This window comes from Excalfactoria chinensis, chromosome 2, assembly GCF_039878825.1.
Source record: "Excalfactoria chinensis isolate bCotChi1 chromosome 2, bCotChi1.hap2, whole genome shotgun sequence".
Lineage (NCBI taxonomy): Eukaryota > Metazoa > Chordata > Aves > Galliformes > Phasianidae > Excalfactoria > Excalfactoria chinensis.
Window position 1 is genome coordinate 36,554,050 of NC_092826.1, and position 27,543 is coordinate 36,581,592.

Sequence of the window (27,543 nt, forward strand, 5' to 3'; positions counted from 1 at the left end):
TGGTTATGCAGAAGAACAGGCATGAACAAGAATTTCTTCCATTTTTGACTCTTAACACGCTTGCCAGGCTCAGTAAAAGACTTAAACAAGTCTTTCATTTTTGCCATTAAGTTCACTAAATTGGAAGCAAACACTGGAACAGTAAACATTGTACTTTGTATCTCATGCTTCAGCTTCTACTTCCTGAGAACTGGACACTGAACAAAATCAGACCACCTTCCTGATTATACCTCATGTGAAGGTAGGAAATGTTCATTTAACACCTCACCAGTTGCTTGGTACTGGAAGGACAATTAATTTAGGAAAATACTTTCCTAGGTGTTTCTTTACTGCACTATTACACTTACACTGAGTCAGGTTGCATGTGTGTTTTTAACAACCCGCATACACAAACCCATTAGTCTCTTAACTAATTTAAAGATTTCATCAAATCTTTAAATATATCTTTATTATCTTTAAAGATAATTCTTCTCATTTGGTTGTTTCACACTGTTATTCTACAAAGCTTTGTTCATTAGCACAGATTCATCTATCAGTGCTTAGACTTTGCTGCCTTCAACATCATGATTTGCTGCACTCCAAGTGGAGGAGAATCAACACTTCTCATCTTCAACATTGTATTCCTACGCTCTTACCTCAAAAGCACTGTCAACATTAATCTTGCATACTTTCTGTAAGTGCGTTTCGGTGAGAATTCCATGTCTGTGCCCTACAGACACTTCTCTTCTTGCCTGCCTCTGCTTGGAGAAATGTCTAAAGGCAACAGTTCTCCCTCAAAACCCAGACTGGGAGTGGATAACTCCCACTGGGGATTAGTGCTCCCCGTGCTGCCTGCATGAGGAGAGGGTGTCCAAAAGGGGATGCAAACCTGTGAGCAACTCATCCAATAAAGCTATTGGGACCAACATCCAGTCAGGTTTGTTCTGATTATCTGTAAGAGGGGGAAAAAAACCAAGAATAAATAGCAAAGCAGAGGGTAGAGCCCTGCTGCCAGCCACAAACACACCCTATTCTAAGCTGCAGCAAGCTGCAGAACTCACTATATCAAATGTATGGTTCTTCATGCTATGAAGAAACCTGAAAAGGTTCCAGGCGAGCAGGGAGCTTCAGAAGCCAGAAGCCAGCTGCATCTGGCAGCATGTATCACACCAACTAGATCCACATTATGCTCAGGAGCTCGTGTTTTGAAAGCACAGACAGCAGTTCTTGATGCTTGGTGTCTTTCAAACTATTCAACACCCTGAATATCCACAATGGAGTGAGTACCACAGCAGCACACATCAGAGCTGCAAAGAACTCCTCAGGTCCCCTTCAATTGGCTGGGATTGAAACTTGCAAGACTGTGTTTAGAATGTTTCTTCTACGTTCACAGCTACCCTAGTTTTAGAAATTTGCCAGAATTCTTCTAAAACATTTATTGTCAGCAGCAACGAACAAAACATTGTTCAGAATAGAAATTAAAGCAGAAAACAGCTTTACGTCATTTTGGACAAGCCTGTTGTACAAAGGTTTATGCAGTGAAACAGTCAAAGAGGTTGTGCTTGGAAGAACACATGAAATTCAGGAGAGGTCAGGCCTTATTAGATCCCCAAAATAAGCTGTTATTGTCTTCAGTTTGTTATTGAGAAAATTTTGTTCTATTTCAACTTTTCCTCCTGGCCCTGCCAAGGAAGCGATCTGAAAAACAAAAGAACAAGAAGCATCTCAATCAATGTGCAGGTAAAGGGAAAAAAAACAAACTTTTGTTTTGTAAAACATCTTTGCTCTGATATCACTAGTGCCTAATGACTCCGGTCCTCTGCGTGCCTCCTATTTTATCACTGAAGTGAGTCTGTGACTTTCTTGGGACCTGAAATTCGTCCCAATCCAGTCAGCCAAAAAAGCAGGAGAGTGTGAGAACTAAAGATAAAGAATTACTACTTCTCACACTGTGCTGAGACATACTACAACCTGGTTTACAGGGCACCAGGCGTGCAAGCTATACCCTGTTGCTTGCCTGTTAATGGTGACAGCAAAAAGCAAGCCCAAATCCTAAGTGTCAAAATGCAAAGTTTTGTGGGTAGAGTAAAAACAAATCCTGGAGCTTGGAAGCATAAGGGTTGTGCTGGAGAGCTGGGGAAGGAAAAACCAACCAACCAACCCAAAAACATCACAACAAAAAGATACGCAGCCCCCAAACCAAACACGTTTCAGAAATACTAGCATTTCTTTTTTTCCCTGTTGCAACAACAAAAGAAAAGCTGCTGCTGCGTGCAGGTGAATCTCAGCCACTGTTGACGGTAAGGCAGCCGGCAGCTGAGCAACCGCTGAAGAATGAAGTGGAGCAGCACAGGCCCTGTCTGCAGCCACCTGAGTGAGAATGTTCACGCTCCGCTGATCGAGCCTGGTGAGAGCCTTTGGTGCTTAGTGATTACAACAGACAACTGCAAGGGAAACACTGTTGTGGACTTTGTCTTTTGGACTGGAGCACACAACCCTCTGTCCCCTTCTGCTCACAATTACTGTGCCCAGCAGCGCTCTGGCAGATGGCAGATGGAAGGCAGCTGCCGTGGTGTGCTGCTCCCAAGAGGGCTTGCTCCCCTCAGCCCTCCTCCAGCCTGCTACTGCAAAGCCATCTCTGCGGTCCCCTGTGCTGGAAAACTTTGCACACCAACAAAATAAAAAAGGTCTGCAGGCCCACAATAGGCTTGCACTGATCTTTAAACCGAGATGTCCATGACATTGACAGCTAAAAAGCAAAGTTTGGCTTGTGATATTGCCACTTCTGAACTCCTCCAAGACTTCGCTCTGTAGCATGGGTTTAAATATAAACACGCTGAGCTTCCTCTATTTTACTGCAAGTAAAAAAGCAGCCTACCATCAAGAGGAAATAACAAATAAATCTAAATTATACCTTGAACCTTTACTGACTTACCCAGAAAATTCACACTTACCTGAAACAGGCATTTACTTTCCTTCCATTCCCCCCCCACACACCTTTTATTTTTCCTTTCTTTATCATGCAGATACAAACAAAATATGAGCAGTTTGCTCATCCTTCAGTATAACGGTGATAGGAAAAAAAAAGATTCCACATTCTTCTCAAAGAGGAACCTGCCACTCAAATAAAAAAGCAGAAGCAGGCCGATTTATAAATAGCACCAGAGTCTGAACTGGCAAGTGATCAAAAATGTTAATTTTATGACTTATCTTTTTCCTTCTTGAAATTCTAAAAGCAGTTAACACTGCAAAGCAACCCATTTAAATTTTTTTTTCCCCCTAGGAAGATGTTAATTTCGTCCTATTTTACTGTAAATGACTCTTGCAAAAAGTGGTAGAGAATGCCTCTAGTAGCTATAGCTGCTTAATCATAGAATCACCCAGGTTGGAAAAGACCTTGAAGATCATCAAGTCCAACCGCAGCCTAACCAGTACCCCATCTCTAAAAAACCTCTGCTAAATCATATCCCTGAGTACCACATCCAAACGGCTCTTAAACACATCTAGGGATGGCGATTCAACCACCTCCCTGGGGAGCCTATTCCAGTACTTAACTACCTTTTCTTTAAAGAAGTTCTTCTTAATATCCAACCTGAACTTGCCCTGGCGCAACTTGAGGCCATCTGCCACTTGTCACTAGTGAGTGACAGGACGACGGGTAAGTAAACGTCACTCCTCTGCTAACATGCGGCATTTGCTGAAGGATACCCGAGTGCACAATATCCACATGCTACGTGTAGCTATATATGTAACTTTAAAGCATTAAATCCAAGATTAATAAGAGTAATTCCTAAAAATAAAATGAAATTAAATAATATTTGAAAACCCAAAGGTGACAAAATTCTAATGGGCACACAGGCATAAATTCCACAAAGGCAGAGTTAGGACAGAAACCTCCAGATAGCAAAGACTCATGATTGTGCTCCTCAGAATGCATCTGTCAACATCTCAGCTGCTCATGTTAACGTGAGGTGCAGGGAAGTAAAGGGAGCCCAGCAAGGAGGCACTGATTGCTCAGATGAAACCACTAACATTCAGAAGAGGAAAACACAAATGCTCCATCACCATGCTTTGATTTAAACTGCTGGAGGTTGCAAATTTAATTATGTGTAAGCTGCTAGCTGCAAGCTTTCCTTGGAAGGGCTCAGTGAAGCCTGGTGGATTAACAAGGACAAACTGCCACTCAAAAAGCTTCTAAAATGTATTATTATGGAATCAAAGAATGGCTTGGGTTGGAAGGACCTTAAAAAGTCTACACAGTTCCAGGTTGTCTTTCAAAATGTGAAGCACAACAAACATCTCATCATCTAGGCACAAGATTTGCAGATAAAAATCGAAGTTTCATTTTCAATCTTGATCTTCCAAAAAACAGAGTACAACCATATTGAGGAAACAAAGGCAAGAAAAGAAAAAGGATCTGCACGACACGCATTCTTTTCTTCACTGTCAAAGTCAAGAGCATTTTGCTTGATTCTAGGACCAACAAATCCTTCTAAGCACTAGATACAGCCCAAACAGTAATAACATCTGGAACATAGTCAGATCTGTGAAACCAGCATTTAGGACAGCAAAACGTCCAGTGACTGAGAAGTAATTTCATTTAATTAGGTATAGCCAAACCCAGGAGTCAGTATCCAACACAGAAACAGGAAGAAGTGTGACAAGTGACCACATCAAAAAACAAACACACAACACATCTCACATAACTGCAAACGTAATCTTTTGCTTGTCTCCTACACCACCTATCTTTTTCGGAAACACAGTACACAGTAAATAAATGCAGTCTGTAAGACTTGCCCAGCAGGAACTGTGTCACACATCAATACAAAATCAAGCAGACTGCTGGCGCATCAGCTCATGATTGATGAAGTTACAACAGACCGGCAACAATTAATTCACTTAATAGCTTAAGTGGAGAGAGGTTGCCAATCAGTGTTATGATGCCAACATATATATATTATATATAATATAAATTATATTATTCTAATTGATTTGCTTGTTCTGGTATAAGGGTTATGAAGATTGACAACTGAGTAGCCACCCATGGGCAGGGGGAAGAGACAAACCATATGTTCACCACTGCTCCAGCTCTTGTGCTTGGCTAGGCTGGGAGAGATGCTGATGTGGTAATGTCATATACCATAAGCAGATCAGTCTTGCCAGTTCTTCAGAAGGCAACATATAGCCTGATCCCATCCTGACAACCAGTAGCAGGACAAACACCTCAGCAGCAGCACCCAAATCATGCAGAACAGTCTGCAGCATCACTGCATTAGTGTGTGAATACCTAGGAAGATTCTATAAGTTTCAGTATCCTACATAACAAAAGTATGTCTTCACTAATGAGGTGAAATCACTGTGAAGAACCTCCTACAATAAACTCCAGCTTCTTCCCTCTTTGCTGCAAATATTAAGATGCAAAAGAGAAGAAAACAGGCTGTGCAACAAATTAGGATACTTAGGCTAAATGCCAGTCCCTAAGGTGAGTAAACAATGAGGCTTAGCACAGCTTGCTGAACATTATTTAATCAGTCCCATCAGCTTGCTCCTCCAATCACTCACGCAGGTCTTGATTAGGCTTAGCTGAGGTTTTAAGATCCAAACATAGCATCTCCTGCAGGTATCTTCTTTCTTTCCCTTGATGTGATGTAAATGAACCAGCTGATGACAAAGATGTTGGGAAAGGCTGAACATTCCCTGACTTCAGGTTCCTTGCTGCTCATGAAGTCTATTAGCAGCAGAGCAAGGGCAGGAAATGTATTTTCATCTGAATTTTGTCAAGGCGCAGATATCCTCATTTATTTATTTTTAACAACTAGCAGCTTAAGTTAGTATCATTAATTCTTCTCACAGAAGGCAACAACAGCTTCCAACTACCCAAATGTTTACCAAACATTTTCACTTACGTTTGTTACAGCATTATTTTGATTTCAATTTACATGTCTATTTGGGACAGTGACTTTGAGTTCATTCCTACCTTGAAAGAATTCTTAGTTTCTATTCTGATTTTCAATAATACTGTTGGCAGCCAAATAAAAGCTTAGTCCCACCCGGAAGTGAAGTACTATTAAAACATTCCTGACTGGTAGTATCCACCAATCTCACAATTCTGCCCCTCAACCCAATCCACACCCCCAACTTCTTCTATTTTATTGTCTTTTTTAAAGGGATACAAAGAAAGTTAGAGAAAAGACTTGGAGGTAAAGATGCTGCAAAGAGACAGAGAGACAGGTATCAACAAGGATAAGCTGCAAATATGAACTATGTTTTCATGTACACACGCATATATAATGATTCCTGAATATTCCCTAACCAGAAAGAACATTTTAGAAAGACTGACTCAACCTAAAAATGGACCTACGTATTATACATTTTGAATTAAGCACATGCTTATAAACCAGAAGATTGGATGCCACGAAGAGAAATGTTTCCTATTTCTTGTCAATACACCAAGTGTGTTTTACTGGTTCAATGCTCCCTCTTGAGGCAGAAGTACAGAAGTTTGTTCTTCCCCCTAAATTCACAGAAATTTCTAAGAGGATTCAGCCAAAGGAAAATCCTCTCTCCTCTCTGCAAGGCCAACTTGATTCAGAAAAGTCGTAGGTCTATGCAGGCATAGTACACACCACTTTTGGAATAAAGCCTTACAGAACAAGGTTGCAAGTCTGATTTACCAGGAAGGCAATGAATGCAGAGTCCTCAGAAACAGACAGCCCTGTTGAGGTCAACAACTACCTGCTTTCGCAGCAAGAAATCACACTATCCTACATATATAATGCCAAAAAAGAGAGTATGTTTTCCAGTAAATTTGCACCCTCATAGTTAAAGGAAAAGCAGGATTTTAGCTAAGGTTAATTCCAATTGCTTGGCATCTATTTCTATGAACCCGTGATCTACCATCAGACAAGCCAACTTGCACTGTTACACTGGCTTACAGTCAGCATAAACACCTGCATGGAAGTTTGCAACAGAAATCAAATCAGCTTCTAAATTAATTTTATCTGACAAAACACATCCTGCTTGTAGATTCAGGCCAGTCAGTAAAGGACAAGAGGCAAAGTACTGAAGATTTAACAGCTGCCACCTTCCTTACTAAACATGCCAGACTGCCTCTTCTAGGAGCTCAGGGATGCATGAAAGCCTAAAGTATGCGCATGTATACAAAAAGAGAACTTTTAAGGACACTGAAGAGGCAAATCTGATAAGCCTGTGCAATGCTATCACAAATCAAACTTAAGAACCTTGCAGGTATCAAACCTAAGGCATCAGGTAATCTCTCAGCAAATGCTGCCTTATCAAAGTTATTTAGATTTCAGGCTTTAATCTCCTGCAAAAAAATGTTAAATATTTTCTTCATCAAAGTTTTCTAGGCCCCCGGTACTTATGGACTATGTTTACAGGCACAGCTATACCAAGGTATACTAGCATTGGCATTCTGCACCCTTGCCAAGGTTGTCAGGACAGGAGCTACTCTATTCAATCCATGAGAAAAGTACAATGGATCAGAACTGTGTGCAAAACCATACAGAAACTGCAAAGAAAAACTGTTCATGCCTACTATTAAGGAACCTTGAAGATATACCTTCCTTTTCTCTAGAGATTCACAGCCCTGAAATGTCAGTAGTGGTAAATTCAGAAATGTCACTCAAATAGAACCAGAGATTACAACAGCCAAGCATAACCTTTGCATAGTCTTCTGTGGACTGGAGAATCCACTGCAATCATAGTTAGGAAGGTCAAGTACAACCCACCACTGGCCAAGCAATTACTAACACTAAATTTCCCTTAACACTAAGCTAGATTCACATTCTTTCTCCACACTGTCAGATAATCTTTAGATCTTTTTTTATGTATAATAGTACAGTATGTAGAGAAAACATAAGAAGTAGCTTTCTTTTCATGAGAACAGCCTATAGATGGGAAACCTGAGCCGAACCCAAGCCCACAGCTATCTGCTTTTAGAACTAAGCCGTGGCCACATAGCCATAACTTTGAGCGACAGTGCTTTTCAGCAATTTGTGTAAAGGAAAACCTGTGGATGTACACCAAGGAATATTCAGAGCTGACTGGATCAAGAGACAGGGGCAGCAAAATATCTAATGCATCCACATACAGGTGTTACATAGGTAGAGCATGCTAATAGCTAGGCCACGTGAATTTCAGCCCTTTTCTCACACTGCCCTTTTGTCATTAACCACGTCTGCAGGCAGCAGCTGGAGACCTCATCTGCTCCACATTAGACAAAGCTTTTGGAGAAGCTGGAAATAAACCTGTTAAGTTCTGTGGCATAAGGCACTACTCCTTCTTAACTATAAATCTACAAGACATAATTAGCATAGAAAATATACAGAGGAAACTAAACCAGACACCCACAGGAAGTGCTACAGTCATATAATTACTTCCAAAATAAAGAAGCATTTGATTGACGTATTTAATTTCAATCACTGAAGAAAAAACTGTATTTGACATTCCACCTCAACAACCAAATAGGTACAAGTACTTATCTAATGAATGCCTCTAGCACAAAAAAACTCAACAACAACAAAAATGGCCACCCTGAACTGACAAAGTAAACTGTGCATTTAACAAGTCAATGCTACATCTAAGTAATACAAAAATAATACTTCTGCTGTGCAAACCCTTAAGTAACTACACACCTGTATGGGCAGCATAACAGACGTCTCTTGCTTGAGAAAGTGCTAACATGCTAATGAGAACGACAGCAGGGACATTAATGATACCAGGCTGTACAGTGATCTACTGCAACTCCTTCATGAATGGAAAACCACAAAGGTTTAGGACTCAGCTATTTATGAGATGGCATGAGCTGGTTAAAATATCTTCCTTCTTTTATATGAATGTATACATCTGGCACCCAAATATACTACATTTGGATTGTCTGTAAGTACCTCCAGTCTGCTGCTCTATGAAGGAACAGTATCAAGATAATGGAAATCATCTACTACTCCCATTTCTATATACTCAAGAAGTGCTAGAAACACAGACACCACTTAATATAAGGTTCAAATTTTAAACTAAACAACCAAACACATTCAGCTGAACAGACTTAAAAATCTTAACTCCGTGCTTATACTATCTATGTTTTAAGCCAGTTGATGTTTTGGTAGTTACTAAGCCATTATCCAGTAACATACCTGGTTAATGTCAGCATTCCGAGGTAGAAAATACACAATGTTGTTTGTGATCTTCTTGGAGAGCCTGAAAATTTCAAATGTAGAAGCCAGTAAAGGAAAAAAAAAAGTAGTACATGGAGGGAGAAACTATTACATATTAATTCATTTTGAAAGCTTAATATGCAATAATGGAATGGATGTGTAATTAGATACTGCTCTGGAATGCAGAAATTAGTACTAAATGCCAAAACTCAATTATTTCACCATTATCACAACAACAAACCTCAAAGAAAGAAATCAACCCCAACCGACTCATTCATTTTCCTACAAAATTTAACTAAATTGCAAAGAAGAATTTGAGAAGCTGAAATGCAGTTTATAGTCAGTACACTGGTTTAAACCTATTTTCCAAACCACTTTGCGTGATATCACCTCTCACATAGGCACAGATTTCTTTACCCTTGGAAGTATAGCTACAATTTAGCTAAAAAGGAATAAACAGAGATTATCTGACCAAGAAAAACAGAATTTTGTAGTTGACGAGACTGTTATGCTAATGCCTTCCAGAGTGAATGGCTGCTCCCTACCAATGTAAATAAACGAAAATGAAATTTTATGCATTAATTAAAAGAGTTAATACTTTGCTTGTATTCTTCTGCGTTTTCCCATGTGATGAGGTGTTACGATAATGATAGAAACATTTTAAGCAAGGCTAGCTTCCATTCAAAAAAATATATATCAATTTATAGCTCACCTAACTGATTGCCTATACATACACCACAATGTGTATTTGACTACTTCAGGGCTGTTTCTTTAAATAAAATCATATAACAAAAGTAATAAATAAACACTTCAAATCAGAAGATACAAACATTTTCTCAAGTTTCTTCTTCAAGAATAACTTTATGACAATTATTCCTTTAAATAAAAAAATAATACAAGCATTTAATTTTAGGTCGTCAATTTTATATAGCTGAGGCTGGGGGAGGATTAAAGAAATGTGAGACACCTGTGACTTCAGCTGAAGTTCACACCATAGAATCACAAAGTTGGAAAGGACCTACAAGATCATCTAGTCCAACTGTTCCCATATCACCATTACTAGCACTAAGTTACTAAACTGTATCTTGTAGCACCTCATCCAGACACAGTCACTTTCAGTCAAGCAGCTGGACATGGCAAAGCCCACCTCAAAAAAGGGAAGAAAAAAAATAAAGGACTGAAAATCACACCCACACGGTGACACAGAACTTTGAAAGGATATCCATCCGGGCAAATCATAGTTTGGATGTCAAAGATTTCAGCAGTGGCATAGTCAGGCCCGCCCCAAGGAGGGCTGAGGAACACAACATCTGCTTTCAGGTCAGCAGCCAGCACCATGAAGTCTCCACACACAAATTCGATCTGGTTGGCCACGCCGTACACTTCAGCATTGCTGCGTGCAAGGCTGAGTTTCTCAGGATCTATATCAACAGCAATCACTGCAAGTGAACGAGAGAGGAAATGCACAGGTAACGTGGGCTGCAAAGTGCACAAAACATCCGATCAGCACGTGGATGCCACCCAGTTAACAAACATAAGTTTCACAACATTCTCTTGTAGCAACCAGATACATATCACATCCGTCATTTCATGTGCTCAGCACTTCATTTTCTAGATGGCATCAGACATAAAACTCCAGCTCCTCAAAGGGAAAAGAGGGTCCTTTACAGTAGAAGCTCCATGCATTTACACCAAAGGGACAGCAACACCATAGCCAAGACTGTGGGAAGACTTAGCATGCTGTTTAAGTTTTGGGAATCACATCTACTACAACACTGCTCAGCACAAGCATAGGACAGGCAAGGCTGTCTGCCTAAGGGAGGAAGACTTCCCATCTTCTCTCCGGGCAGGAGCCCAACAGCTTACAGAGTCAACTGGAAACCCATTCTTCTCCCTTGTCAAAGATAAATGTTTACCTTGTGGCTGATCACATTACACTGAAAACTGAGTTGGAAAAACACGCAGCATAGTACAAAAATTATGATACAATGGCAGTATATAATCATAAAAACGATGTGAAATTTAGGAAATATTTATAAAATGCATCATAGCCTACCAAATTTAATGCAGCATGAACTACCATTTTTCTTGCTCAGAAATTACTGGGAAGTGTTAGACGAGCTGGTATTTTACCAGTGTTTCATGAATAGGGGAGGATTAAGTAGTTGATGTCTTTACAGAAAGCACTCATGATTCACTGCAATTTCATTACCTGGAAACAAGAAATTACACTAATATCAAGTTATCATTGCTTTCCTGTATTAGGTCCTGCTGCACCCACAGAGGTGATCCCATTCTGATGTTTTAAGTACAGTTCACATGAAACATGCTTTTGAGTACATAGCCTGAATGTACAACTGAGAAAAGCAGCAGCTTTCTGGTGTCACTGCAGGCTGGCACTGCAAACAGAACTTAACTTTTAACAGCAATCTTCAGCACATCCAATGGACTAGCTACTATGCCAAGTAAAACTAACATTTATTATGTTCAACGTAAATCCAACTTTGACTTTAAATTGGAAAGCAGTTTTAGAGGTCATCTTTAATAACAGAAACCTCATATTGTGATTCTGATGAAGGAAGAAACCTCCCATTGCTTCAGAAGCACTGAAGAAAAATGCATCTGTGAAAAAAGCCCAACTCCAACTTTCATAGAATGGCCTGTGTTGGAATGAACCTCAAATGAACCTCAACTCCCCTGCCATGTGCAAGGTTGCCAACCACTAGACCAGGCTGCCCAGAGACACATCCAGCCTGGCCTTGAATGCTACCAGGGATGGGGCATCCACAACCTTCTTGGACAACTGTTCTAGTGCGTCACCACCTCTGTGTGAAAAACTTCCTCCTAAAAACTTCTTCCTAATTTCCTTCCCTAATTTTAGGGAAAAAAGGTTGAAGAAATGAAACAATGTGCTGCACACAATGCCTACTTACCTCTTTTTGAGGTCAAAGCAAACTGAATAGCATTTCCTCCAACCCCACAGAAGGCATCCACTATTGTATTGCAGTTGAATGACTGAGCGACACGGACTGCAATATGCTCTGCTATCTTCTCAGGAGTAACAGAAAACCAGCCCTCTGCAAAGGGAAGAGAAGTATTTTTGCGACTTATTTCAATGTTATCTAAGTTAAAAACAAACAACTAAAGGTTTAGCATTAACCCCAGAAATTTTGGCTTAACACATTTGACCAGGAAATACACAAGCTTTCAAGATTATAAACTTTGTTGAGTCCAGTGATTCACTAAGCAAACAAAGTCTCACTGAAGTGAATAGATATGCCTGATTCTCACTGAAGGCTTTGTTGATCTTGGTGCTTATCAAGGACAAATACATGAATAAAGCTGCAAAAAACCTTACACATGTCATAACTATGCTCTGCCACAAATAAAAACAGAAATATATCCTTTCACATCCTACACATTATTTTCATTACAGTCATGCCTGGCCTGCCAAACAATCTATGTGTTTATATGGAAAAATACTAGAAATGAAAGCCTAACAAAAATCTTACCACAAACGGTGGTAATACTAACTCCTTATTTACCTATGAACTGATGATTTAGAAACTGCTTCTAAATAACATGAAAAAATGCAACCTTGAAAACGACTGCTGAAAAACTGCGTATGTTAAGAGAACAAAATTACATTCACCACTGCACTTCAAAGTTAAAAAATAATAATAATAAATTGTGGAGAAAGAAGTCATCGAGTTTCTGAGAAAGTCCTGGCCAAACATTGTTTGGGTACACTATGACCTTCAGCAAGCATCACGACCAGCACAAAGAGGGGCATGCCATGCTAGAAAATGGGAGACAGAAGTCCCAAAGGTTTTTTGTTTGTCAGCGCATTGGCTGCGCATTCTCAGTATTGCTCCTTTCATCAAAAGAATTAGTAATAAGCTGTAAGAAAGGTCACAGCCCTGGGTACCCCTTATGCCACCCAAGTCAGCACCCTGTGCACTAGACACACTTACCTCTATCTAGTTTAATCCCCTCATCAAAGCGAGAGAACAGCCTGTAGCGTTGTGCCCAGTACTTTATCAGCTCAGGATCTGCAGCAATCTCAGGAGGTATCTCTCCCAGTGCAATCTTATGCTTTCTCCTCCTTTTTCTATCCTTCTTCTTTGCAGTATTTTTTTCATCTACAACTGGAAGACACTGCAAAAGTTAACTAACCATCTTCATAGGCTATGAATATAACTGGCAGGTAGATAAGAGCCAAGATACAGAATGCTTGAGTTTGGCAACACCGCTAAATGATTTTTAATACTGTCTGCCAGATTATGGAGATTAGCGGTTTAAGTTAAAAAAGAGCATTCTATATAACAAAGGAATAAAGTAATCTATCAGACATCTGTCACAGTTATAAAATGATACATTTTTACCCATTATATAGGAGTCTTAGCAGGCTAGACATGACTTTCCACTGATAGCAATAAGCTCTAAATAGTGAGTAAATGTGGATCAGACACCAATTTAATGCCCATATACTAAACAGGAATAAGAATCAATCTAGTTGAGGATTTTACATAACTATAACATAACTGGATTACTGTGGGAAGGATTAAACTATGCAGAAAGCTGAATAATCCTATTTTCTGTTTTTCAGAAGGTTAAATTATCAAGTTTGTACCATAACTGCTTTTCTTTCTAGAAATTCTTTTTTTTAACAACACATTCTACGTGCACATGTGAATCCAAAAGTGGACATTCCTTGCCTCTACCTGACATAAATAGCTCTTGCAGAGGAAAAAGGCGTGAACCAAAGACACGACCTGCTAGGTCACACATTAGATCAATGGCTGCTGTACATCTATACAGAAACACTGTCTAAAATAAAGGTAAGGTCTGGGATTTTGGTGGTCCAGGAAGACCAGTACAGCTATAAATTATTCAAAGAGACCTTCTTGGTCCGAGTGGTAAGTCATAGATTAATGCCACTCAACACCATAATTTGGGAAAGGAGCAGCAGCCCAACTACCAAGTCATGTCCAGTTTGTAGGAAACAGGAATACCTGGGCTCACATCCTCTATTTCTGCCTGGAGATAATCAGGTATGTCCAGAGGTACCAGCACTCTTCCAGAGCCACACTCAGGCTTTTCCATGCCCTGGCATCCAGTGCTGTTTGCTACTGCATCCATTGCCCCCTCTTCCAGCTTACTTGACCCAGGTTCACCACCAACCACACTGGAAGGCAGCAGCTCAGACGTTTCCATGCTGAATCTCACACTCTGTGCAGTTGCGACACTTTCCTGATCCTCTGAGTCACTGCTTGTTGAGGAACCCTCAACTTTACCCAGAGGAGAGGCTTTCTGGTACATGATTTCCTCCACAGGTTCATTAACCTGCTTCAGGAATGCTTCCACCTGGAATGGAAATATATCACAGACTGTTAGATGCACTGGTAACCAGGTACAAATAAGACAGTTTTAAATCCTTGCAGTTCCAAAGCACCTACCATGGATACACACTCCACCACTTGTATTTTGAAAAAAAAGTAAAATATCCACAAATAAGCACGTGAAAATTTATCCAGTTACAACATATGAGTCCTTAGCTCTGCTCCCTTTGCACATTTTCTCAAAGTAAGTTGTGTTGGTAACCAGATATCAGCTAGGCGCAAAGCAGAGACTGAGCTGCCTGACCTCCAGGATGTACCAAATGGTACATACATTGAATCTGCTGCACAGTAGGTAACTCCAAAATGCATCCTGACCAATGGACAGATGTCAGCTTAAACTCCTCAAAGGTATATGCAGATGCCTGGTTTTAACATTACAGTTACTCTGAGTAGCACTAGGCCTAAGGCAGTTGCTTACCAGAAAGACTGAGAAAATTTGTAACTTCTTTTCTCCTTCACATAATCACAGCTCTCCTCGTTGGCTTCAGGTACAAGAAAGCAACAGCCAAGTTTTTGATCCCAAATTATAGCAGTGAGACAGGAGTTCAATACAACATTCATCACCGTCACCAGAAAACAGTGCTTTACAGTGAGGTATTAGGGAATGTCAGGCATCCCAGTATATGTTGATTATATACACTATTTTTTCCCCTCTCCCCACAGAAATTCCAGCACTAACAAATGTCCTCATACTTATTTAAGACTAGAGATACTTTTAGCAAGTACAAAAACCTACACACAACTCTAAAGGAATGATGTATCTACGCTGTACATGGTTCCATGTAACTTCACCATTAAGCTCACATTTCTTTTACTAGACTGCTAAGCTTCCACCAGTGCCTTTTTATACCCACCCCAACAATAATTATTCTTCACCTGATCAGACTGAAAATGCAGTCACCTACTCTGTGCAATATTTCTTTCGCATAATAAAACAAGAGCTAAGGGAGCAGAGACATCTATGCAGCTCACCAACACTAACAAGTATGCCCACCTTCTTCAGAGTTTTATTTTTTTTGCAAGACGTTTCAGGCTCTTCTGTAAAGAAGATGTGCGTGTTTTTGCTCTTCCTCGGTTTACGCATGTCCAAAAATTTGGACTTGAGTTTTGCTTTTTTCTCCAGGTACTGAACACTTCGGTGAGTGAAATCTGGAATCCCACCGTACCTGAAAGAAAAGAAAGTAAAAAATTTAGTTGGTAAATTTACAATTTTGAAGGTTTATTAACATACATGTAGCAAGAGAGTCAACTGCAAGGCATATTCCTCTTTGAATCTTATATATGTGTGTGTGTATATATACGAATGTGTCACCTGAGCCCAATACCAAAGCTACAGTCTGCCTGCGCTCTGTGATGCTACTTCTAAGGCACTGATAACCATATCTTTAAGTTACGCTACTGAAAATGGAAATTCCACCCAACAATAACCTGGAAATACTTTATTAACATGGTTAATGTAAAGCGCCCACAGTTCAACATGAAACATCTACAAATTAGGATCTATGCTCACAGCACTTAAGCATCCCAAGTTTAACTAGCTGACTGGGCATTTCAGTTCCCTACTCAGTTGTCTGCAGTTATATAACTGCAAGTACACTACGAGTTATGCTTATCTTTCAAAGCACTTTTCTTGTTGTCTAACTACATTTCTACTGCTAAAGCTTACAGCACAAAGATTAACTTCACCAATTATCTTCCAGTGGTTCAACAAAATTGGAATGGAAACGAATGGCATACTAAAATAATATCAATAGAGCTGACTTGCTGTGAAGAAACCCATAAGCAATTACTTTTGTCCTGCACCACACTTGAAGCCCAAAATCGAGCAGGTTTCCTCAGGATCTTCCACTGGATTCTCATCCACATCCAGTTCATGGCTAGGAGAAAACACGGATGACAACAAATTAAGTTGCAGGTTATTTATTTCTCCCCAATCAATCAAACAACAGATTAAAAAAAGACAAATACAAACAAAGCTGCATCATTAGTAGATAATTCCATTCATCCCTTCATCTACGTGTTCTTATATTTATTAGAGAGGGAACGAAAAGCCTCCCATCCTCTTTGTGGTTACAGATTTACTAAAGAATAAAGACTGTGACAAGGCAGAGATCAACTATTCTGTGAACATCACAGTACTGAGCACTTCATCAGCAACACATTAGCTAAGCAATACAAATTATTAAGTAATACCTTTTACACTAACACTAACTTAACACTAACACTAACTTAACCTGAATAAATGAGTCATCATATCCAACTGAACAGTCTCATATACTTCAGTGACACATGGCATTGTTACCTTGCACAACTTGGCATCCAGGCCATATATTCCTTATAAAGGAAAGAAACACTCTTCACTTGCTGCCAGGTAAAGTGATAGGCAGTGATGGAAGACTATCATAGAATGGCCTGGGTTGAGAAGGACCAGAATGATCATCCAGTTTCAACCCCCCTGCTATGTGCAGGGTCGTCAACTACCAGACCAGGCTGCCCAGAGCCACATCCAGCCTGGCCTTGAATGCCTCCAGGGATGGGGCGTCCACAACTTCCTCAGGCAATCTGTTCAAATGTGACACCATCCTCTGTGTGAAAAACTGTTATCTCAATCAAACAGATGTTATAAGTAATAATTTGAGAAATTAAAAAAAAAGATTTCGTTACTTACCTTCTCTTGACTTTGGCACTTCTGTTTTCAGGAGGCTCTTCTCCTCCTTCATCTTCATTTTGATCACAAAGCGGCAATTGTTCTTTGTCATTTGAGCTACATGAGTTACCTGACTCCTGGGAACCTAAAAAGACACAACTTCTTTTAAACCTTTTAGCACGTTAAATTTCACAACTTCCCATCCTTAAAGTGCATCTGCAGAAACACTTACATTGTTTTACATATCCTTACCTGACAAATAAGGCACAAGTGTCAAACCATGTGTATCTTTACTGATCTTCGGGGGACAACATGCCAACGCAAGCTTCCAGTATTAGTTACGCTACAGTATTAATCTTAAGCAGGACTAATTTCAAGATAACTCAGCTCTCCAAGAAAAATAAAAAGCTTGTGGGGTACAAATTCTAAGCAGTCTCTTCTCTCTTTGTCTCCAGTGTGAGAAAGATTTACCTCTCATCTCTCTCCTTTCAGCTCTACTGTAGGATCAAGATGGGGGCACACCTGCTTTTCCTTCTTTAGGAGGTAGCAAGCAATGGACTCGGGTTTCCTCATCAAACTGAATTTGCAAGCTGCTGACTCTTCACTCATATAGTTATCTTTCATCTTCAGCAGGAGAAATCGTACATCTGCCAGGAAAGCTGTCACACTGCTAATTATTGGCAGTTCTGGCAGGAAAAAATCCATGGTCAAACAGGATAGACACCTCCCTTCTTTGTACACAGAACTGGTGGAAAAAAACATCCAATCTTTTATCTCCCTCAAAGAAACCCCTCGAGCACTGTAAGGCACAGCCCCTGCCTCTCACCATACTCCTTTGTGAACTGTCATTTTCACTTGATGCGAATTTGGGGTTGTAAGGATGATGGCAGCTCACTGCCTAATTCACCTCTGGAAGTCCATAGTAACACCGTACAGCAGGACAAGAGTTTAATTTCAAGTATGGCATTATTAAACAGAAGAGCAAAACAAAACCAGCAAAAACAAACAAAACCAAACTGTGAAAATGCTTTTTTGGGAATATTTCTTAAACTACCAGTGAAAAAAGAAACACGGGCTGAATGACACAGCTGCAATACTAAAGCTAATTAATAAACCAGTAAAGCACAAACTCTGCTCTCTTATCACTTTTAGTGATACGTATGGGCGTGTATGTTGTGTTAAAATCACTTGCGGCTGAAGAATACATTCAATATACAGCCTAGAGAGACGTTCCAGAGAATCAGAGGGAAGAAAAATGAATTAATTATGCAGTATTTCCACAAAATACTCAGTCTATATTGCAAAACAGAGTGATAAAGATAGGCTCTTGGTTTTTATATATAACCACTTAAGAGTTATAGTGGTAGAATCGATGTTAGCTGATCGCATATTACCTGACTGGTTAATACTTCTATTTTCACAAGATGCCCTCCTTTTCCTGGTTCCTCCATCACATGGTTCCTTCTGGCTTGAAACACAGGGACACTGGCTTTCACTGTTACATGAACCGTGCTCTTGAAGATCTTCATTGATTACTTTTAGAGGCACACTGCTCTGCTCCGATGGGTCCAAGTTTAGGTTTAAATTACAAATCCCAGAGATTATCTCATGATGGGGCTCAGCACTCGAAGTGAGTTTTTCCTCACTTCTGGAGTGAGGAGGAGACAGCTCCAATATCACCACATTGCTGCCTTCAACCTCTGGGCTGACCAGGTCCATTTCTTGCGAAAGATCAGTCTCCTGCATAACCCCATTCAGCTGGGTACTGTCAGTGTGTGAGCTCTCTGTAGTCCACCCCTGATTTGTCCAGTACTGAAACTGTTCCCAGTAATACCAGTACAGTTTGCTATAATGCTGCTCCCACTCCTCCTTGGTGTCTGGGCTGTTCCAAGGCTCAGATGCTGCCATGGCTTCAGGTGAAGAGACATCTTTATGCTTCTCCAGCCAGCTTTGCCAAAGAAGGCCCTCTCCATACTCGTTCCAATACTTCTCCCATTTCTGTTCAATGGGTAAGGCCTCATTAGCAAGACTCTCAGAACTTACACAGTTCCCTTCACCTGCAATCTGAGATTTGCTGTTTTTTGCACTTTGCTCTGTAGCTGAGGCTGGCTCATCTGAGATGGGCTGCTTAAGATCACCGCAAGCGTGATCCTGGCATCCCTTCTCCATTTTATCCTGGTGTTTTTGCTGTAATTCTTTTCTCTTCTTCTTTTTCTTTTTCATAAAGTTCACGTTAGTTCTCTTTCTGTATTTTTCTTTTGCCTATAATATAAAGGATAAACATATTCAGAAGTTCACAACACGCAGGCAGTCCTTTATTTCCCTCCCTGTAAGCACATTTCTGCTTGTTGTGACTCTCCCTCACTCTGTAAATCAACTGTCAGCTTTCTCCCCATAGAAGAGGCAAAGGGTTATACAGGTCTTATAGGACCCTGTCATTTTTGCCAGAGATTTCTAAGAAAGCTGTGACAAACAGCTGTGAGCATATCTGCAAAAAGGATCAGGAAAAGGTAGAATTCCAGATAGAAGTAGGGAGGGAAGTTGTTCATAATTATTCAGTGATTTAAGAGGAAAGACGTCAATGTGAAAGACCATGAAGCGCTATGGGGAGATTAGTAGGGTGTGTAGGGTCACTGTGGGGTCCCTGAGTTCAGCTCGAGTATCACTCAGTAACACCAAGGACTTCTTCGGGGTGCCAGAGGCCAACCCTTACCATTGCCTGACACCTGCCTTGCTTACAGAACCAATTTATGCCTGGCTAAAGATGGCTGATGAAATATTCCTTCCATCCCACAATGATCTCTGAGAAAGTTAAGAGAAACTCAAGAAAAAACCTCCTATCCAAACAGGTGGCTCTATGCAATTAAGCCATTTAATTTGTTACCACATACTCAAGCTACTACAGCTGTCCAATGAAATGGGAGACAAAAATCTCTTCCTGCGCTTGTAAGCAAAACACCCCGAGCAACAAAATGTTATATAAGATAAAGCTGCCAAGTTTCTGAATAAACTGTCCAATTAAATTTCACAGGTAAAAGAGTGGTGGTGAGGGAAAACAACTCACATGGCCAACAGACTGCAAGTATGCAGATATTACCCCAAATGCCTCATTAGCTGCAACCCTTGGTTTTGTTGCACTAACAAATGCGTAATGCATCCTGTCAAGGAGCTGGCTTAAGAGAATGGGCATTAAATTTTCATTCACACTTCTCACAACGTCACGTTAATGTATATGGTGAAAAGCACAACACTTAGCAGTAATCTTGAAAAACGCATTATCTTCTCACTTGACTTCTTTACACTACTATTATACTATTATACTATTATACTATTATACTATTATACTATTATACACTACTATTATATAGCTGCACAAATCATATATGCATATTGTGAGCTTGAACTCAGATGTCTGGAAGGTCTATTTATGTGTCATCATGTAAAACAATTTACAAGTTCCTCCGATTTATTGAGAAATTATTCAAGCCAGAATCGCAGAGTGCTCTGCACAAAGGCACCTCTAGGAAGGTCTGTAACTCCATGAAGCAGGTACTGAATATCTCACTACCTTTTTCCCACTGACACACAACTTTAGTCTACCCATAAAGCCCAGCTGCTCACTGCAGGAAGCAGAGGACCCAAGCTCAAGCTCTGTCCTTTGGAACAGCTTGTCTTGATCAGCTACAAGGGGAATGCACAGAACTTTTTCTATTACTACCTACAGCTAGATGGTTAATCAGATAGTTTGCAGTATATTAGTTATCCTGCAGCATGACATGAGCATTACTGCCTTAAACCAGCTCCTCATAGCAGCATGAGCAATACGTCTTCCCATGGAAGCACAAAGCACAGCCTGACCCTGCCAAGCCCAAACAGCAAGTGACTTTTACAGCCTGCACAGACCATGACATCCCACACTGCTGGAAGACCTGAGTGAAGCAACTTGGATACATGTCCACAAATTGCAGTCTGAAAAGCAACTAAGGAGTTGGCATGCCCCTATGTTCTGGAACATGAAGTAAACAGAAATAAAGCACAGTGATTTTTACCACACAGTCCCTGTGAGCTGAGTGCCCACCAAAGTGAAGAGGTAACCCCATGCTCTTCATAAGCTCGGCCTCCGAGTCTAGTTCAGTTTCTTCCAGGTCCAGAGCACAATCAGTGTCCACTCCCAGTGTCACAGTGGGACAACCGTTTTCCTGCTCAGATGCTTGTTCCTCTCCTGTGAACAAATGACATTGATTGAATACAACCTTCCAGGTTCTGCAATCAGAGACCTTTGAAAATCATCTAGTCCAACTCCCCTGCAATGAACAGGGACATCTACAGCTACATCAGGTTGCTCAGAGCCCCCTCCGGCCTGACCCTGAGTGTCTCAAGTATGGGGCACCCACCACACCTCTGGGCAACCTGTTCCAGTGCCTCAACACCCCCACTGTGAAAGACTTTTTCCTTGTAGCCAACCTATTTCTCCTCTCTTTCAGTTTGAAGCCATTTCCTCTTATCCTATCACCTGATAGAGTCTGTCCCCTTCTTTCTTGTAGCACCCCTACAACTCAGTGCATCAGCAAATCCTGTAACAAACACCAGCACTGCCTCTTCAGCTTCCTCTCTTATTTAAAGATTACCTTATAAGTACCTGAGAGCTATTAACAGATTGAGCATTTTTCACCTTTTGCACTAGTCCACTGAAAGAACATTAACATCAATACAAAGTTTTATACATTACATATATATATATATATATACACTTGTAAAAATAACCCAATATTAACAATTCCATAAATTCTAAACTTTTCATCTCCATCATTATTTCAGCTGTACTAGTTTGTCTTTTTCAGGACCGCACTGCATTTGCCACCCTACAAAAGCAGCAGGGTTATATTTTCTCATCAGGCCTCAGTTGCTTAGGACGGCTCTGCCCTCAAGGCTCTTCTAACACACGTACTTCTTTAGCAAAAAGAGGGAGTAGAAACAAGTGGAGAACAAGAGCGCAAGACAACAGCAGAAATCAAAATAAGGCTTCAATAGCCCAAATGTCAGACTGGGTCTGAGCTGGTCGCAGTTAACTCCCTTCTCAGCAGCCCAGACAGCACTGTGTTTGGGCTGGTGGCTATGCTGATAACACAGCTGTGTTTTGGCTGTAGCTGAGCAGCAGAGCCCAAGGCTCCTTCCTTTCCCTACTCGGTGCCCCCCAGCCATCTTCTCCAGTTGTGGAATCCCTGCCTGCACAGCTAGCAATTATCCGAGCAACACCAGACGTGCACATGACAAAGGCCACAGGAAAACAAGAAGCACACGCACAGGTGAAAGCGATGTAGTCCCACCGCACCTCAATACCCACACACAGCTCGCTCCACCCGTTACCGCACCGTACAACCAACGCTATCATCTTACCCGTACTCTCGTCGTCATCTCTGACATAAAATCCTTTTAATCCCAGTTTATATAACTTCCGATCCCTGCAAATACAAACACCGATGCTGACGATCACCGGACAAAGAACGGCAGCACTATATACCCCGTTGCAGAGAGTCTCAACCCCCCTCCCCCCCGCCCGAGCTCTCCCCGCCGCCCCGGTCCACTCACTCCACGAAGGCGCGGGAGCAGAGGCACACGATGCCACCTGCCGCTCCGGCCCGCAGCAGCAGCTCGGCCACCAGCTGTCCCCGCGGGTCCTGCACCATCCCGACCCCACGCCACGGCACGATACCGCCCCGCCGCCCTTCTTCCGCCGGAACTGCCGCCAGCGCCGGGCCCGCCCCGAGCTCCGCGCCGTGCCGGCTCGGGCTGCCTTCGGTCGCCGTACGGGGGCGCCGCTGTCCCCGCTGTCCCCACAGGGCCGTCCGTGTGAGGCGGGGCCGCTGAGGCGCCGTAGGCTCGGGGCTGGCCCCGCCTGGCGGGCGGTGTGGTGGCTGTGGGTGGGTGCTTGTTGGGCATGCGGTGCCTACCGACACTGGGAAGCAGCACAAGGGGGGACGAGGGAACATTCAGTCAATGGGAGCGGGACAGAGAGGCCCCTGCAAAGCTGCCGTCGTCACAGAAGCACACGACTGTAGGGCTTGGAGCAGACTTCTGGAGACCGTCGAGTCCAACCCCTGGGCTAAAGCAGATTCCCTGCAGCAGGTTGTGTTAGTGTCCTGGAGGGCTTTGAATATCTCCAGAGATGGAGAATCCACAGCCTCTCTGGGCAGCTGGTACCAGTGCTGTGTCACCCCTCTCGTAAAGAAGGTCTTGTATTAGTATGGAACTCCCTGTGTTCCAGTTTTTGCCCGTTGCTCCTTGTTCTGTTGTTGCTCACCACCCAAAAGAGTCCATCCGACCCATTTGACTGCTGCCCTTCAGTTATTTATAAACAATTGATGAGAGCCTCTCTCAGACATCTTTTCTATAGGATGAGCCTTATCTGTAAAACCCATGAAATCCAAGTCTCTTGGAGAACTATTACAAAGTCTCTCCATCACTGTGATAGGATTTCTCAGACAGCAAAGTAACAAATTTGTGCTCTTTTCTGACCTGCTAACCCGTTCAATGCACACCAGCAGTTCTAGAAACAAGTGTATCATACATGTATGCTCCGTTTTCAACCCCTCTGCATGGCTTCATGTCAGCACATGCTCTGCTCTTTGCTGCCCTTTCTCTGTTTGCATCAGCACATTTGGGGTTACAAGTTTATAAGGCCTCTTGTGAAAGCAAAATATCCTCAGTATTAGGTAGGAAATATGCAAAGGGAAATTTGGAGGCAGAAGGACTGTTCAGGTGGCATTAGGACAGCCACTGTCCAACAGCAAATTCCATCTCCTTGCAAACAAAAATCTTAGTGCTATTTGTATCCTCAGTCCTGCACAGATCAGTGTGATTTTTAGCAGACAGGTTTTCACTTTAACTAGCAAAAAGGTGCTAAGCCACCCTGAGAAAAATCCCCCGATGATACAGATCTTAAACTGGTGTCTGTAATGAAGCTGGTTTAAGTTTGTGCTTGACCTTGGTAACCCACCTTTTCCTGCCTTCTCTCTTCTAACTGTAGTACATCATGCTCTGGACCATTCCCTTGTCTGGTTCCCTGACTCTCACTCCCTTTCTCTGCTCTTGCATATCGTGTTTGGCCTCAGCATCAAAGCCCTTCATGGATCCTACTGTTGTTATTTTCTTGTGATAATGAAGATCTTCACTTGCTGGTGACCCTGGCTTTGTCCCTTTTATCTGTGCTTCTCAGATCATGACCTTGCCTCCTGGCTGGCTTTAAAGCTGTTCATTTTTTCCCCCCTTCATTTGAAATCCCCTATCAAGACTGACTTCCATGAGAGCTACTGACCAAATAATGATAAGCTAAGAACAGTGCTCTCAGCACTCCTCAGCTATTGAAAACAAAAGCAAATACATGCACTGTGTGTAAAACAGATGTTCCCAGAGTAACTCTTATCTGCTCCTGTAATTCTGAGCTGGACCCCTACAAGCTTCTCACACTTTCCATGTGTGGGAAGTGCTGAAGAAATAAAGCAATTATATTGGAGTCAGGCTGAAGTTCATTATATGTTGTATCAGAACTCATAGAAAAAAAAAAAGAACCTTGTTTCTTCTCATGGAGGAAATTATCAGATTATATACATAGTATATATAGTTTGTATACATATGTATATGTGTATAGATATATGTATATATAATATACACATAGTATACAGTTTGGTATAACCAAACCCTAAGTCACTTATCAAAGGCTTGGTTTATAAACAGATCTAAGCAGAGCAAAGTCTTCTAAGTCATGAATCACAAAAGAAAAGGTCATTCTATCATCTTTCCGTAGTGCATAAGCACAGAGAAATGTGTGTGAGCATTTGATTTAATGTGCTGTATTCTCTTTTTATAGGAAGTGAGAATGTAGCCCAAATCCCTTACATGAGAAACACTATTCTGCTTATATATGGGAAGAATGGATTCAGTCGTATCCGATTCAGGAAGTATCTGTAAGACTTGCTGCACTGTGTTTACTGCTTGGTCTAAATTCCAGTTATACGTCTGTATCTTATGTTTTTCTGCCTGGTGTTCTCTGTGCAAATGCCAATAATAAATAATAATAAATAATGTTGTTAAACTGTAATTACTTAGCTTTCACAGAAGGAAGGAGAAAGTGTTTAAGAGAAAGACTATTGAGAGACAAAAAAAAGAAGACCAACAACAAGAAATAAAAAAGTGCTGATGTGACAGCCCCATCCATGTTCTTTGATTGTAGGTCAGAATGTGAAACTTAATAGCTCATATTTTTATACAGCGAAGGATTGTGTTGATATGGTGGGTGAGTGGCATTTTCTTTTTTACAAGGGTTGTCTCTTTTGTTCCTTATTTATTTATTTATTTTCCAGAATAAACTGTGCCAAATAACCTTGTGTAACATTCACCAGAGAGGAGAAATTCCCAGAGGATAACTGGTTTGTTGCAGCACCAGGAAGTCCCATCAGTTATTGGTAGCAGCTACATCTTTTCCTACATAAAGAATCCTTTATCTCCTGCTGGGAGACAAAAGCAGAAGGGCCAGAGAGATAACAGATAACTTTGGTACCGCCTGAATCATGGTTTTGATTGTTCCATCATTCCGTATGTCTTCACAGGGCCAAAACGAATGATGTCTGTGCCTGCTGTCTTCAAAGCAACCCTGAATCCTGGCTGAACGTTAATTAATTAGAGCAGTACCTGCTTGGTCTTGTGAACTGCCAGACTCTGTTAGCCTTATACGTCTGTTACCAGTTTTAGTCTCTGGTTTAATGCAGTTACATCACATTCAGTCCCATAGTCCTAAATAATGAACCAGACAATTTATTTTACAAGTGGCCACTGTTCATTTGCACTTCTGAAAGTGCTGCTGATGTAGCTGAAGCCAGAGGAGACCACATCCCGAGTCTGTGAACACTATGGGGACACCTCAAAAAATTAAAGATGTGTAGCTTTAATTCTTCTTTCCTGTAAAACCTGGATGGGTCTCATAGCCTTCTGTGACTGTGCCTATACAGAAGTTTTATAACGGTTCTGTTCTCCAGGGTAGCTCTGAAGAGAATAGCTTTATTTTTCTCTGTTCCTTATCATTGTTTTCTTGCAGGTTCAGGCACTTTCTGGCATTGTATGTGAGCTGCAGACAGCGACCACTATGCTAAATACTGTATGCATTCTCAGCGCTTCTAACCTAAAAAACAGAGAGCAGCTCTGTGTAAAGAATGCACGATTTTTGTAGAGGTTTATTAAGCTTTAAAACAGGCCAAAAATGGATGTCACAGAGACAAATCAAAGGATGTGGCTGTAGGCAAGGAGTTACAGAAGCAATTAATTTTTCACCTCAACAACTACTACTGACCACAAAACAAGATGATACTGGTTGTAATCACTGCAGGGTAACAAAATGAATCTAGAGGATCCAATCTCCCAAGAAACTGGGCAGCAAATTAAGGACATGCCCTCTCCTATGTGCAGTTAAGCAACTTAATGTTAGAGGTTCAGTAATAAAAAGGAGATATTCCGTGTGGTCACCACACTTGTTCCTGCTGAGGTCCTGACTTGCAAATGCAAGGATGCCCTTACATGCAATGTAATGCCTGAAGCCTGGCAAGATTTAGCTGTAATGGGCTGGCCATTTGTTACAGCCTCTTCTTGTATTAGGAAGCTGAATGACCAGCAATTTTCATTATTATTATTATTATTATTTTCTGAATATGTGCATTTCTATCATTCTATGTTTGTATTATATAAATTTAAACTGCTGTGTTTAACTACTAATATTTTCAGGAAGGTTTTGGGGATACGTTCTCTTGAGTGAGTCACTGAACCATCTTTGTTCTCATTTCAGAGGGCCCAAAAGCTTTGTCTACGCTTTCATTTTTCACCCAAGTGAAACCCTTCTGCACTCTCGTAGCCCATCAAGTACTTTTAATTCCCTTAGTTTCTCATAGTCTTACGTTTTGACTGTAGAAGATCTAATCACTTGGGAAACAGCTCCCAAAAATCAACAGTTTGGTTTCAAATAGCGCCGAAATATTTGAGGAGAGTCCACATGTTGAAATACTATTCCCAAACATGAAATTTCTCTATTGCAAGTTCAGGGAAGATTTGCTCAGCTGTCACACTTTGACTCAAATCAGGATCAAAGGGGTTTATTGATTTACCGATGACAAGTTATTTGGCAATCGGTGAACTTCACACAGTGGATCAATGTCAGCAGTCCAGCAGACAAACCAGACCACGAGACACTTGCAGAATGCTGACAAGTATCTACATCTTTCTGAAAGCCTTTCTATAGCCAGCCCCAAAATTCCAGTCCCCTATGCACCCATTCGCATGTGAGGATCCCTCTTTT

At 41.2% G+C, this 27,543-nt stretch overlaps 1 protein-coding gene across 1 annotated transcript; it reads right to left on the reverse strand.

The window, feature by feature from the left end:
- Positions 1 to 1,406: 1,406 nt before the first annotated feature.
- TGS1 (trimethylguanosine synthase 1) lies at positions 1,407 to 23,004 on the reverse strand. Its single transcript, XM_072328471.1, has 13 exons — positions 22,794 to 23,004; positions 22,602 to 22,666; positions 21,254 to 21,426; positions 18,599 to 19,466; positions 17,226 to 17,349; positions 16,348 to 16,434; positions 15,552 to 15,723; positions 14,171 to 14,522; positions 13,130 to 13,303; positions 12,089 to 12,232; positions 10,378 to 10,594; positions 9,135 to 9,213; positions 1,407 to 1,677 (listed from the first exon to the last, which is right to left on the reverse strand). The coding sequence occupies exons 1-13, from the start codon at positions 22,889 to 22,891 to the stop codon at positions 1,561 to 1,563; spliced, it is 2,670 nt and encodes an 889-aa protein (XP_072184572.1). The 5' UTR covers positions 22,892 to 23,004; the 3' UTR covers positions 1,407 to 1,560.
- Positions 23,005 to 27,543: the final 4,539 nt, after the last annotated feature.

Excerpts from the sequence above, each read along its gene's own strand:
- TGS1 (XM_072328471.1), bottom strand. The coding sequence starts at position 22,891 with ATGGTGCAGGACCCGCGGGGACAGCTGGTGGCCGAGCTGCTGCTGCGG. Across the intron at positions 17,350-18,598 it reads TAGAAGTATTAACCAGTCAG|GTTCCCAGGAGTCAGGTAAC; the intron begins GTAATATGCGAT and ends GTGTCTTTTTAG. Across the intron at positions 15,724-16,347 it reads AAGTGTGGTGCAGGACAAAA|GTACGGTGGGATTCCAGATT; the intron begins GTAATTGCTTAT and ends CTTTTCTTTCAG.